The sequence below is a fragment of the Diabrotica undecimpunctata genome, chromosome 1 (genome assembly GCF_040954645.1).
Source record: "Diabrotica undecimpunctata isolate CICGRU chromosome 1, icDiaUnde3, whole genome shotgun sequence".
NCBI lineage: Eukaryota > Metazoa > Arthropoda > Insecta > Coleoptera > Chrysomelidae > Diabrotica > Diabrotica undecimpunctata.
The window spans coordinates 62,293,216-62,307,921 of record NC_092803.1 but is presented as its reverse complement, the minus strand read 5'-3'; the positions used below and the strand labels follow the sequence as shown (position 1 = coordinate 62,307,921).

Here is a 14,706-nt window from a genome sequence, read left to right as displayed (position 1 = left end):
TGTCAATGTATTCTCCTAATTTTAAATGTATGAAGAAATGTGAGTTTGATCCCTACGTTATAAACGTAGTGATCCTGCAGTGGGATCTTGTACTATTAGTATATAAATACATAATATACACATAAACCCTTATTTATATAAACTTAACATTTGAATTCTCGTAGCGCCTCCTAAAAATAATATATTACGTTTATATCCCTGTGTGGCACTCTATTGAAATATTTTGAAACTACGAAACCGACACCACGTGCCTAATTTCATCTGTTTTGCGACAATAGCACAAAGCAGTTGTAGTGAGCGTGTTTGAAGAAAAAAGGGTAAGTACTGTCTTCAAATATTTATTTAATCATAAATAATTTGCAGCACATTTTTTATTCACTGTGTTCTCAAAAGGTTGCAAATTAATGTAAACAGTATAGTTTTTTAAAAAATACACAAATATTGAGTAATAACAGTTAAAATGTTTACATCCTTTATGTAGGTATACGGTGGCAAATACTCTACGTTAACATTTTTTTATGTACTTCGTATAGGACATTTGTTAGTTACAGTTTTTTTGTTCAGCATTATCAGAGGAGGAATTATTAGAGTTGCTCAATAATTCAGATGCATCGGATGATGACTTTTCAAGTGATGACTATGACAATGATCCAGATTTCGAAAATAAAAACGACACATCCAGTTCTGATGAAGCAGGAACAAATTTTGAAGATGTATCTAGATCTATTTCGCCTATTTTAGAAAAAATGGATTCCAGCGATGTTTCTAGATGTGTATCTTTGCAAGCTATTTCGAATACGTCTTTTGTAACTTAACCCCATTCTTTTGGACGAGGAAGACATTCTTTAAGACGAGGACGGGGACATGAACGAGAGCGAGGCCGTGGCCGTATTGCAAGAAAAAGGAACGTGGGAAGAGGTAGACAAACGACAAGCATGGAATCTAGAGTTAATAAAAATGACGTTTTAACTGATAGATGGTGTGGCACATTTACACCGGAGGTATCATCATTGTTACAGCCTGTACATATTTACTAAATGATGTAGGCTCTTGGGAGTGGTATCATCAATATATTGATGATACTATTCTTTTGGAAATAGTGACATCCACTAATAGAGCCGCCATTTTAAATAAAGGAAAAACTTTGGGGTTATCTTTACGCGAAATCAAAATTTGTATCGGCATTAAGATGGTAATGTCAACTTTGCAGTATCCACAAATAGACATGAAAAATGAAGAATCCCTATTGTTGCAGAAGCAATGAGCCGTCCACGCGTTTATGCCATCAGAACTTCATTAAAAGTAGTTTTTGATTCCGATATAAATGTGGAACAAAGACGCGATAAGATTTGGAAAATAAGGCCTTTATTTGATAGGATATGTGAAGGTTGTAACGCTTAAGAACCCACTGAATCATTAAGTTTCGACGAAATGATTATTCCATTCTCCGGTAGATCTCCAATTCGTCAGTATTGTCCCAATACACTAAATCCTGTAGGGTTAAAAGCTTTTGTTCTGGCTACTCCACAAGGAATTGTATGTGATATAATTATATATCAAGGGGATTCAACATTTCCACAATTATGTAGTGAAGGTTTTGGATTGGGAGAGTCAGCTGTATTGTATCTAGTAAGGTCACTAGTACCAGGGCATAAAATATACTTTGACCAATATTTTACTACCACAAAGCTTTGTACCGAATGATTGTCTCGTGGACTTTATGGAATTTGAACCATTATAAAGAACCGGAATCCTAAAGATTGTTTGATGCAATCAGAAAAACTTTTTTCAAAATCTTTAAAGGGTACTTATGAAATCAAAAACAGAGATGATAGCAAAATAGCCATCACAAGGTGGATGGACAACAAACCAGTAATAATGTTAGTGTTAAGGGAATATAGATTATTGTAAGCGGTGGTCAAAAAAAAAAAATAAATTATATTAACAAGTTTGCCGGCCAGAAGTAATTAAGGAGTATAATAAAAATATGGGTGGGATGGATTTAGTAGATTGTATGTTTGCCGTTTGTCCGTCACGTTGTCGTACCAAAAAATGGACAATAAGGGTTATTTGCCACCTTTAGATTTAGCAGTCATCAACGCTTGGCTTCAATATAGACAGCGTGAAAGGAGTAAAGGCAATAAAAATATTTGGCAATTGAGACATTATAAAATAAAATTGGGAGGGAAACTAATTGAAGAAAATGATATGGAAAACGATTGCGATAGCGTTGAAGAAGATATAGTTCAATTAATGCCTAAACATAAACACAGAAAAACGCCTATTACTCCTTTACCTTTAGTTATACGAAGGCAACAAAAAGCAATACATATGCCAGCTTATGCCCCTAAACAAAACAGATGCAGAAAAGATGGATGCTCCATGAAAACAACAATATTAACTTCTTTAATTTTTTTTCATTTTTTAATCTTTACTAAACTCGTAATATAGGCAACCAGAGTCCTATGAGAAGGACATTATTTTTGATTTAAAAAATCAACAACCTACATATGTCCTTTATGTAGGATATTAATAAAATCAATATTTTAGAATTAGGATTTTTTTAAACATCTTTCCAGATACTTTTTAAATTTCCTTAAGCAAGTGTGAAAGCTAAAAATATTAAATTTAGAAAAAAAACATTACTATAGGCAGGAGGTTAAGATCAAAGAGGATTGCTCATTGACACCATAAACTTTATTATCTTACCTTTAGAATATCTTCTGCAGAAGCTTTTTTGAGAACTTCTAAAATGTCTTCAGATTTTTCAGATTCAAATGTGGGATCAAGATATTTTGCTAAACCTATAATGTTTTCTTTGGCATTTGTTTGTAGAGTTCCACCAATCATTGATCCACTTTCTTGTATTGCAGCATGGAATAATTCTAGAAATTTAGTTAAAAAAATCTAGAAGATGTTATGTAAAAATTGGCCTACTAACATACTACAACACTCAATTTTGCTTAGTTATGATGTGAAAAAATTAATAGTAATAAAATAATATATTAACCATTAAATATTAAAAATTATATTTTGATGCCAATCTAATAATAATAATAATACCAGCTTCTACAGGTGGCACCTTTTCCTGTAGGATGTATTGTGTAAGAATTTCTATTTGTTTCGAGTTTATACTGTTTAGATTATTTTAGACGCTACAGTATTATTCACGCTGCAGTAGAATTCAATTAGAAATTTTTAATATTTTATTGTCGTATATTTCTGAAAATTTAAAACAGGGGGTAGGTAAAAGATCTCCACCTTCTAATTTACAATTTTTTTTTATTAATTATTATTTTTGGTTAGACTGAAAATCGTTGTAAGCTTTCTTATTTTAAATAAAATGTTGAAATTTTATCCGTAAAGTCGGAGTATTATTATTAAATTATATTATTTATAACATGTTTATTATTTTTATTATTATTGTTTTCAATTCCCTATTAATTTATTTAATCTAGGATGTACTGACAAATCAATAAATTTTTGACAGCAAACTACTTTACATTTCATAGAATTCATATTTTTTAACAAACTGCTTATACGACTCATAAACATTAATATGTCTCGATAAAATGACTCGATAACACGGAAAGAGTCCCACCAGAGCTCAATCCTTTTGATACCGCAGGTATCTGGGATGAGTGAATTTTCCCCTTAGAGTGAGTGTGAGCCGTATGGATAAATCTGGATAATGCTAACGTCGAACTATTGGTTGACATCAGGAAAGATATTTCCCGAGACTAAGGGATTCCTACTTGCCATTCAGGATCAGGTTATTCCAACTAAAAATCACCAGAAATATATTGTTAAAGATCCTCAAGTCCAAAATGACAAATGCCGATATGGATGCTAAGCCCTCGAAACCATCCAACATCTTATCGGTGGCTGCCAGGCATTTGTCAGTACTGATTATAAAGAACACCATGACTCAGTAGGAAAGATTATCCATCAAGAACTAGCTGATAAACTGGGACTTCTTCAAACCGACCATCTTTCTTATTGTCAATACGTACCTGACAGAATGCTTGAAAATGACAACTGCAAGCTATACCGGGACCGCACTGTGCTTACAGAACAACCAGTGGCGCATAATAGGCCGGATCTCATAATAGTTAATGAACTTACTAGGCAAACAACACTTATTGATGTGGCGATACCCAACACCAATAATTTACGTGTTAAATACAACGAAAACGAGCTAAATCCTTTTGATACCGTAGGTATCTGGGATGAGTGAAAAGTCGGAGTATTATTATTAAATTATATTATTTATAATATGTTTAATATTTTTATTATTATTTTTTCAATTTCCTATTAATTTCTAATTTTTCTATACATCGACATTTAATCTAGGATGCACTGACAAATCAATAAATTTTTGACAGCAAACTACTTTACTATTCATAGAATTTATATTTTTTAACAAACTGCTTATACGACTGATAAACATTAAAATCTGATGATTGTGTTTTAGGTTCTACAATATGCAGAACTTTATAAGAATAACTTTTTTATAAAACCAAAAACAAACAAAATCCCATTTGGCGCCGACCTAATTGGACAGATATATATTCTACACTGTATAGACTCACAAGCCTCGCATTATAAAAAGACTTATTTCAATAGCCGTTTGTACATTTGAAAATAGAGCATTACATAAAAAAATTCAAACGACGAAAGCCTTCTTGAGGGAAAATCCCAATGTAGTTGTACTGAAACCTGATAAAACCAACAAAACCGTTATTATGAATTCTAATGATTACGACAATAAAATTAATGATCTTTGAAAAGACGAAACCATAATATCATAAACTTATAAATGATCCTACCAATATTTTCCAAAAAAGAACTAATGCACTTATTGACAGATGGGACAAAAATGGTTATATATCACCAATCACCACATACAGCTAAATCAATTAAGCAGTGGCGGCGCAAGATCATAATTTTATGTGGGCAAGATACATTTTGGGAGGCCCTGTGCTCGCGCATAAAGATAGATTTTTTTAAAATCATGTCATGTGTCATTTCATTATTTACTTAACTTAAAAATTTAATTTAAATATTACAGTAATAGAATTTTTTTACTTTTTACACTGCTGAATTGTTTAATTACGTGCTCCTAATCTAGCTTGGATGCTATATCAGCCTCCATAGACAAAATTGCGACCGCAGAAAGTCTTTCCTGTAAAATCGTACTCCTTAAATAGTTCTTAATGGGTTTTAATTTTTGAGAAGCTCCTTTCAGCGGAGGCTGTTCTAAATGGTATTGTTAATAATATTTAAATGGCGATGTAAATGTTTGGGTATATTTGTCTTAAGGTATTATCTGTAATGTAAGCAAGTGTTTCACGTCTGTTATACATTTAGTTAAATAAGGGATCATTATTTGTATTCCAGCTATGACAACCGCAAGGTGTAAAAAATGCCCGTGGATTTATATTTAATATTCTAATTTGGACTTCACTATTCATCATCATCATCATCATCAATCTTGGTGCTACAGCCCTTAGAGGGCCTCGACCTTCTCAAGCTTTCTACGCCCTTCTGTTCTGTCCCTTGCTTGCATTTTCCAGTTGCCGACTCCGATCTTCTCGGCAGTTACCTCGTCCATCCACCTTAGCTTTGGTCTACCCCGTCTTCTCATTCCCACGGATTGCGCTGTTAAAATCTTTTTTCGTCACTATTTATGCCTACCATCTTTGCGCCATGGTCGTATCCTTGGCCACGGCAGTTTTGAATATCTAAGGCATTCTTTTCTAGTTTGCCTTGTATGGCATTACTTAAATACTCCCCTTTTGTCTTACTTACAGCAAGAAATCCAATAAAGTGTTCTTCTATTGTACCCGCTTATGTATTACAAAATTTTAAGATCACAGACATTCGTTCTACTTTACTACAGTCTCTAGTGCAGTCAAGCAAAAAAAAAATAATATTTTGCCTCTTTTAATTTGCGACTTAAAAAAAAGAATAGGTATCAGTGATGTCGTCGAACGTATAGCCAAGCTGAAATGGAATTGAGCAGGGCACATAGCGAGACTGAAAGACACAAGATGGACCAGAAAACTAATTGACTTGCGCCCAAGAGAAGACAAACGCCGCTAAGGACGACCACCATCACGCTGGATGGACGACATTGGACGAATATCCAAGAATAGCAACAAGAAGCACAGGACCGTCAAGAGTGGCAAAAAATGGGAGAGACCTATGTCCAGCAGTGGACAGAAGAGGTTGCATGATGATGATGAATTTGCGAATTATTTCACCAGCTACCGTTTTTGACAGAGTGTGCTCAATTCATTTTTAATATCGCGACTTAAATATTGATGCGTAAAATGTTTGTCAGTAATACGTCTCATATGTTCTTGTAAAGTAGGATCCAATTTTGATATCAATTTAAACAAATCAATGAAGTTACCACTATTCCTAAAGTCACCGTCTGTCTTTATAACTTCTCTGTGACATCCGAATGCGAGATTATGAGAGGCTAAGAAATTAATAATATTGATTAATCCCTCAAACAAATTGTACCAATGTTTTTGAGATTTACAAATTAGCCTTTCGCTTTTTGTCTATTGTCTTTTCGTTGTTTATGCCTCTCTCTAATTTTATCCATTGGAACATGAATACCATATGTTCTTTGGTATTCTCATGTCTTAGTAAAATACTGCTTTAATGTTTCCAGTCACAGCATCCTCTCTGTACCATCTGACTTTGTCAATTGCCAAAAAGTCTGCATGGAAAACACAATACTTCAAACTAGCGACGATGTTGAATTTCACTATTATTCAATTTTCTAGAGAAATGAAAATGAGTGCCTACTGTCGTTGTCTTTGAGATAATCTTCATCACCAGTATTGAATTGTTGTGTGGGGCCGTTCTGAACTATATCATGACGCAGAACATATAATATGGCCATCGAACACATACCTGGCTCAAAATTATCAAATACTTGTATAACCTCCTGAGACCTGAGCTGATTCTTTTTGTTTTTTTTTTTGATTAAATAGTAAAATTCGTATGATGTTGATTATAAAAACACATGTAAAATTTTCTAAATTTTTATTTTGTTGTTAAATATGAAAAAAATTATGTCCATTCAAAAGGACATCAGGATCGCATCAATACAAAATTATTATAAATGAAACTGTTTAAAGCAATTGTTATTTCCCGTTAAACATAAAAATATGTCACATGATTCACAATAAACTTTTGTTTTACCCTTGCAACCTGGAAGCTTGCATCTAACAGAATTTTTTAACTCGGATGCCATTGCAGGAATGTGTTGTATCTTTCTTTTAGTAGAAGTTTGAAGTGATGGTCTAGGATTGGAACTGTTTCTAGTTACTAATGTTGAAGTGTTCCCAAAATCAGAATTTTCAGAAATGTTGTCTTTAAGGAGCAACTCGGAAACAGCTATTTTAAATTCCAGGAACTTCATAACGGTTTTATTAGCATCACCAAGTTGCTTATGGTCATCTCTGTATAGAATTCAAGAATTGGCAATCGCAAGATCAAATAAGTGAAAAATGGTTTTGACTGTCCATTTTTTACTTCTAGCTCCCATTCTATAATAACTTATCATCCTGTCAATTAAATCTATTCCCCCCATGCATTCATTATACTTTTTAACAATGTTTGGTCTAGGTACCTCAATATATCGGGAGTCCTTTTTTGACCACCGCTTACATTCATCTGAAGGTTCTACCATACCATTGGACTATGTTAATTTTTCCATCAGCTCTTACATCCTGCTCAGATGAACCACGACCCAATCGAGTCATCACCTTATCCGATGTTACATGAACTGCTTTGGGTATTCTGGATCTCATTATTGTACCAGTTAAAAAAATATTTTTGTTTAACATGTACTCAAGTAAAGGTAAGGTGGTGAAATATCTATCGATGAACACATGTGTTCCTTCTAATAACGTTGTAGATAACTTAATAACTGCGGATGGACCAACACCTAACTTCTTAACATCATCATCATTCTGCAGAAATGTATTTTTCCCTTGATAAATATCGAAGTCTAATATTAATCCTTTGGGAGTGGCACAGACAAAATTTTTTAATCCTTCTGGGTTAGGTTTACCTCGAACAAATTGTTTCATGTTACACACGCCCGTAAAAGGTATCATTTGTTCGTCCACAGCAACCTCATTGTATCTTGGAAGTGTCAAGCAACCTCTTCGTATTCTGTCAACTAAAGGCCGGATCTTAAATAATTTGTCAGCATTTCTTTGATCTTGAGGCACATCAGCGTCAATAACTACTTTTAAGTTGCTCCTGATTTGAAAATATCTATCACGAGTCATGGCTTGTGCAATGCAGTTGACTTTTGTTGTCTTAGCCCAAAACATTCTAATTTGTGGATAATTCAGACAGGACATTAGAATAGATATTCCAAAAAATTTTTTCACCTCCGTTAGAGTAACGTTCAAAGGTTTTCCTTTTTCTTGCAAAAATTTAATATTTGTACAATTACAAATATTCTCAAAATCTGAATCATCAAAATACATACCGACATAGTTTTCAACTTTCCAATTTTGCCTCTCGTAGACTGTATCGACAATTCCAGTAAAGTCTATATGCTGAGGGACAAAAACACCCATTTTTTTCCATGTATTTCGGTTCTCCTTTTTTTTTTCGTTCACTGAGTGGCACGTTATCTAATTCATCTTCGGGTGGCATTTCTGTATCTTGTTCATCATCTGTATGTTGGGCCGAATCTGATTGCTGAGGCTGATACGATTCTTCATTTGGATCAAAGCCGTCATCAGAGTTTTCAGAATCTGAAACGTCTATATCTGAATTTTCCAGGCATTAAAGAAGTCTTTCAATGTCAACTTCGGGTCTTAAATATTTTTTATTACCAAACACAGCTGAAACAAAAAAGTCTAATATAATATTTTATGTATCTCTAAGGACCTGACGTCCATAAAAAAGGACATCCCCGTTTTAGATAAAAAACAATTTAAAAATGGTTTGATAAGACAACTACATCGCATGAATGCATTTATAATATCCTAAGTTATTACACTAAGCAACATTTAGGTTAATAATCTAATAAAATTAGCTACTTACCATCAATTGTTTTTCTATAACTGCCCGCCATTTTTGTCACTTGAGATTAACAGGTTAACTAAGTTATAATGTGGTCACAGTAATACGGCGCGCTGTTGTCAGGGTCACTTGTATATACACTACGATGGACCGTGGGACTCGGCGCTGTAAATTTAGTTCTTTCCAAAAAAATATATAAAACGTAAATGTCCATTTAATTGGACATCAGGTCTCAGGAGGATAATTGCGTCAGTCGCATCGCTGCTAGTTGGTGGATAACAAATATTATCCGATATTAATAGGCTTGTTACCATTTTTTGTTTTCGTTACTTTCTCGTTAGTATGTATTAGATTTAAGTAATACATAAATCTGCATGGCGCTAGGCCCCTCGGACCGCGGGACCACGGCTGTGGCCCACGTTCTACGCCGCCTCTGCACTTAAGCTACAAAAATTTATGGTTTACCTAAAACACTCAAGGAGAATGTAACTCTACGTACCGTATGTACCTTCCCTAAAATAAAAGAAGAATATTTAAACGACAAGCAGATTCAATATGCCGAAGCCCATTGTTTTTCTGCAGATATTAATGCAGAAGGAAGATCGTGATACTACCACATATGCCTAATATAAACGAAGTAAATAAAGATGCAATTAAAATAATTATTATAATGGATATCTGCACAGGGCAGAAAAAAAATTGCTTTATATTCATCGATTAATGGATATTAATATCTATATAAATTCTCCGTATTGTGTAACTCATGAAATTATTCTAAAATATTTAGTTAACGGGCATACACTTATGGCCGCTGATGGCTTACATGGCCGAATTGAGCAAGGTATGCGAAAAGCTAAGAACACCTACGACTTTGATGGTTTTAAACAAGTTTGCGCAAAATCTTTAAGTCACGCAGTGATAAAAGTCTTAGAATATTCTTATTTTTAAAAATTCGAAAATATAATTCGTTATCGAAGATTGAATCAAGGCAGGAATCTATTCCTTTTTTAAGGACATTGTTTGTACAAAATGTGTTCGTGGCTTAACAGATTTTGCTTACAAAACATCTCCTAGAGAAGATAATTTATCTACAAAATACGTTAAAAAGACAAGCAAAATTAATTGTGCTAGTGCTATGACTACAGACCGAGGATTATCTGTTAATAAGAAAGCAAGACTGCTATCTGTTATCTCTGTTATCTCCAGACCTGTTCAATTTATATGGAGAATACATAATGAGGAACGCACTCGATGGATGGAGAGGCGGCATCTCCATTGCAGGAAAAAAGATCTCAAACTTAAGATTCGCAGACGATACAACACTGATAGCAACATCTGAAGAGAAAATGTCGGGACTGATAAAGAGAGTAGAAACCGAAAGCAACAAGTGTGGGCTCAAGATTAATAATCAGAAAACAAAAATCATGATTGTGGACCACGCGAATATCCTATCCTGAACAACAGGCGCCCTAAATCAATTCGAGAAAGTAGACGAGTTCACGTATCTAGGATCTTCCTTAAGCAATGCAGCCTCCTCCCATACGGAAATTCGCAGAAGAATAGGGATGGCCAAGAACGCGATGAGTCGACTGTCAAAAATATGGAAGGACCGCTCTTTATCCAAAAAACTCATAATGAGACTGGTACGGACACTCATTTTTTCAATCTTAAGTTACGGTGCCGAAACATGGACAATAAAATCAGAGGATAGGAAAAGGATTGACGCATTCGAAATGTGGTGCTGGAGACGAATGCTACGCGTCTCGTGGACGGAGCACAGATCCAATCAGTCGATTCTCGAAGAGCTAAACATTCAGACCAGACTCTCCTCTCAGTGTCTTGCAAATGTTTTAAAGGTTTTTGGCCACATTGCGAGAAGAGACAATGACAACTTAAAAAGACTAATTGTGTGCGGAAACGTAGAAGGACGTAGAGGCAGAGGACGCTCACCTATCCGATGGTCAGATCAAGTACAGAAAGCCACTGGAGAGACGTTTTCCGAGTCCATGAGCGCAGCCCAAAATCGCAATAGATGGAGAGAATTGACAGCCCGCATTGTAGGAAATCACAATCCTCAGCAATGAGGAAACGACAAGAGAGAGAGAGAAGAAAGCAAGAATTGTGGCAGATTTTATCTTCGTGACAGACAATATATATTTTGTACGTGACGAAAGTTGATGACAATGTATTTTATAGTTTTGTGTTGTTAGCTGATGAATATTAGCTGTAATGTTAATTCATAATGATGTTTTATTAAATATATTTTCCGTTTTTCACCATGGTAAAACTGTTTATGAATTATTTATACTATATATGTCTAGTAATAATAAATATAACATTTCAGATTAAAATAAGGTCAAACAATATATTATAATTATTATGACACTTACAAGCACATAAAACTACTAGTACACGTAATTGTTGTAATAATTATTATAATAATATACTTTTTTTATATTCTAAATTTTATTTTATATGACTTTTTATTTTATTTTCCTAACTTTATAAATGACAAAAGGACAGAGTTAAAAAGCAAAAAGTCATTGATCTTAAAACTCATTTTTTTACGTCTATACTTTTTTTATTTTTGCAGGCAAGTAATGTAAACGTGTGCAAATAATTTCATTAATACGGTATATCTAAATTAAGTAATAAGTTTCCGTGGTGTAGTGGTTATCACATCCGCCTAACACGCGGAAGGTCCCCGGTTCGATCCCGGGCGGAAACAAGTTTTTTTGTTTTTTATTTTATTAATTACAATTTAATTTTTAGTTCTATCATTCGACAATAATTGTCTAAGATTTTTCAGAAAGAAATTCCTACCCAAATATAAAAGTATTACTTAAATGTAGTATTTTCCTCATAAAAGATACATTTTCGTGCCTAGAAGGTAGCGTGGCCGAGCGGTCTAAGGCGCTGGTTTAAGGCACCAGTCTCTTCGGAGGCGTGGGTTCGAATCCCACCGCTGCCAAGTTTTTTAAATTTAAAACTTAATTGTGATCGCAAAGTTAAACCATGTTCTTTCTTAAACAATGGTTAAACTTATTAGCGTTTTTTAAATATGTATATCTTTTTGGTTACACAAATTATTTCAAATATTTCGAATTGTTCTCTTATGAAAGTTAATTACTCATTGCAGTATAAGATTGGTTATTTAGACTTAAGTATAATGAAAGTATAATGAAAGTTTCGTTAACATTATATTTACATTTAATGCATTTATTTCCGTAAATGTATTTTTACGTATTTAATTATGTACTAATTTACTACAATAGTATGTCATAATAGTTTAAACTCTTTCAATATATTTTGTTAGAAACGGGACTTACCTTTCTCTCCATTCCAATTCCCCATAACCAACAAACCTACTGCTGCTGAACCAGAACTTTCACCAGCAATTGTTACATGATCTGGATCACCACCAAAGAGATTGATATGCTGGTTGACCCATTCTAGAGCAAATCGTTGATCTTTAAGTCCAAGGTTTCCAGGTATTACGTCGTCATCAGTAGAAGCAAATCCTATTAACAATAAATCAAACACTGCAAACCACTTTTGTCAGAGCAGACTTTTTTGGAAACCACAATAATACAAGAAGATTCATAAAAAACGTTCAAGAAAAATTAATAAATTTTCGTAAAGCAGGGTTTTCATGTTCTAATGTTGTAAAATGGGTGAAAACAATATTCATTCGGATTAAAAAAATTAAAGATCTTCTTTCTTATTTATTTTTGGATAACTACCTGTTTCATTTGTTTATAACTGTTCCGTCTACGCTTAGGTTATTAGAGTAAGATCCCAGAGCGATCAGACATAACTTATTTTCACACAGATGAAACCTTAGAGTCTGAGTAGCGTCTCGTGTGCTTTGAATACCTGCGTATTTATGAAACTTGCTGAGTGACACCTGGGCAGGTACCAGGTGAGAAAAGTAACTAAAAATAAGAGCTATTTAACTTAAATTTACATAACTGATTTTTATACATATTTTGTAGAATATTATTTTGAAAATACTGTAATAAGTGTCAGACACTTGTCATGGACCAGAACTTTTGTCAGACGCTTTAAAGCTCCACTAAAATTAAATGAACTTTACTTACTTTTACATGTCTGATTTTTAAATAGACATGGAAAAATATTTAATCGGATCGAAAACAGTAAGTATTTCTGAGGCTCATGCGCACAGCACTCTCGCGCTCATACTTCTGGTTAACTAATTTTTGTGTTTGAGGGATGTTTGGTCATTTCAATTTGTCTGACTGATTAAATATAACTTTATTATAGTTCCATTAATAACATATTTAAAAATCAGACATGTAAAAGTACGTAAAGTTCATTTAATTTTAGTGGAGCTTTAAAGCGTCTGACAAAAGTTCTGGTCCATGACAAGTGTCTGACACTTATTACAGTATTTTCAAAATAATATTCTACAAAATATGTATAAAAATCAGTTATGTAAATGTAAGTTAAATAGCTCTTATTTTTAGTTACCTTTCTCACCTGGTACCTGCCCAGGTGTCACTCAGCAAGTTTCATAAATACGCAGGTATTCAAAGCACACGAGACGCTACTCAGATTCGAAGGTTTCATCTGTGTGAAAATAAGTTATGTCTGATCGCTCTGGGATCTTGGACTATATCGATTCTTCTCTTTCAGAGACAGTTCTCACTCCCGATATATATCTTGTCCAATTTAATATATTATATCTTAAGCTATCCTCACAACTATTCCTTCTTTAATGCATTCATTTAACTCTTGTTTTAATACCCAGATTTAACTTAACCTAGCATGTATGTGTTTTCCCTTCTTCCTTTAGCTAGAAGTGTTTTTTCAACTATTATAATTATGGCCTAATTCTTACTTCGTTCTCTTAAATCTTTTCGTCAGTCACTCTTAGCTACTGTTTCCCAAGTTTTAGCCCTTAATGTAAATTGCATTGAAATAGCAGCAATTACTACACATATTAAAAAAAATTTTAAAATAAATATATCATTGCCTAACGCGATTGCATCATAGAACGATTATTAGTAGAGGTAACATGGCCGTGGGAGTGCCAACAAACACCGTACGTGACTGGAAGGAAGCCTAGATCCAAACAAAATATAACTCTTACTGGGAAAGCATACTGACATGTGTCAGTCAATACACGCTTAGATACAATATGGCTGTTTCGTGGAAACTAAAGCTGCAAACTCTGTAACAGAGACCCAGAAACAGTCAACCATATTTTCCATGAAAGCGAGGCATTAGATCGCCGACGGTAAATACTTTTTGGAGACTACCAAGCGACTCTAAAAGTATATAGTACCTATTCACTTCTTCTTCTTCTTCTTCTTCCTCTTTATAAGCAGTTTTGCTTGTTCATTGGCGGATTAATACCTCTATGAAAGATTGTCACTCCATCTTTTGCGCGGTCGTAAGATATTTCTTCTGCCGATTGGTGACTTATCTCTTACTGTTTTGACTACACGGGTCTCCTTTTTTCTACTTATGTGGTCATTCCATTCTTTTTTTTTTTTCGATTTTATGTCCATTCATTTATACACTGTACGTTACATTTTCTTCTAATGTCTTCAGTTCTCTTTCGATCTCTCAGCGTATTTCCTGTAATTCTTCTCATTACTTTCATCTCTGCCATTT

At 33.9% G+C, this 14,706-nt stretch overlaps 1 protein-coding gene and 2 non-coding genes across 4 annotated transcripts in view; 2 read left to right on the top strand and 1 right to left on the bottom strand.

Annotated features, from left to right (window-relative positions):
- LOC140450183 (juvenile hormone esterase-like) overlaps positions 1-14,706 on the bottom strand; it is a 49,302-nt gene that overhangs the window by 20,465 nt on the left and 14,131 nt on the right. For both annotated transcript variants that reach the window (XM_072543650.1, XM_072543643.1), the window contains exons 5-6: positions 12,396-12,587; positions 2,710-2,885 (exon numbers count right to left, since the gene is read on the bottom strand). In XM_072543650.1, coding sequence (XP_072399751.1) covers positions 2,710-2,885; positions 12,396-12,587 — 368 coding nt within the window. The remainder of the gene's footprint in view (positions 1-2,709; positions 2,886-12,395; positions 12,588-14,706) is intronic.
- TRNAV-AAC (transfer RNA valine (anticodon AAC)) lies at positions 11,722-11,794 on the top strand. The gene has a single exon. It is a non-coding gene; the product is annotated as a tRNA-Val (tRNA).
- On the top strand, positions 11,956-12,037 carry TRNAL-AAG (transfer RNA leucine (anticodon AAG)). Its single transcript has one exon. It is a non-coding gene; the product is annotated as a tRNA-Leu (tRNA).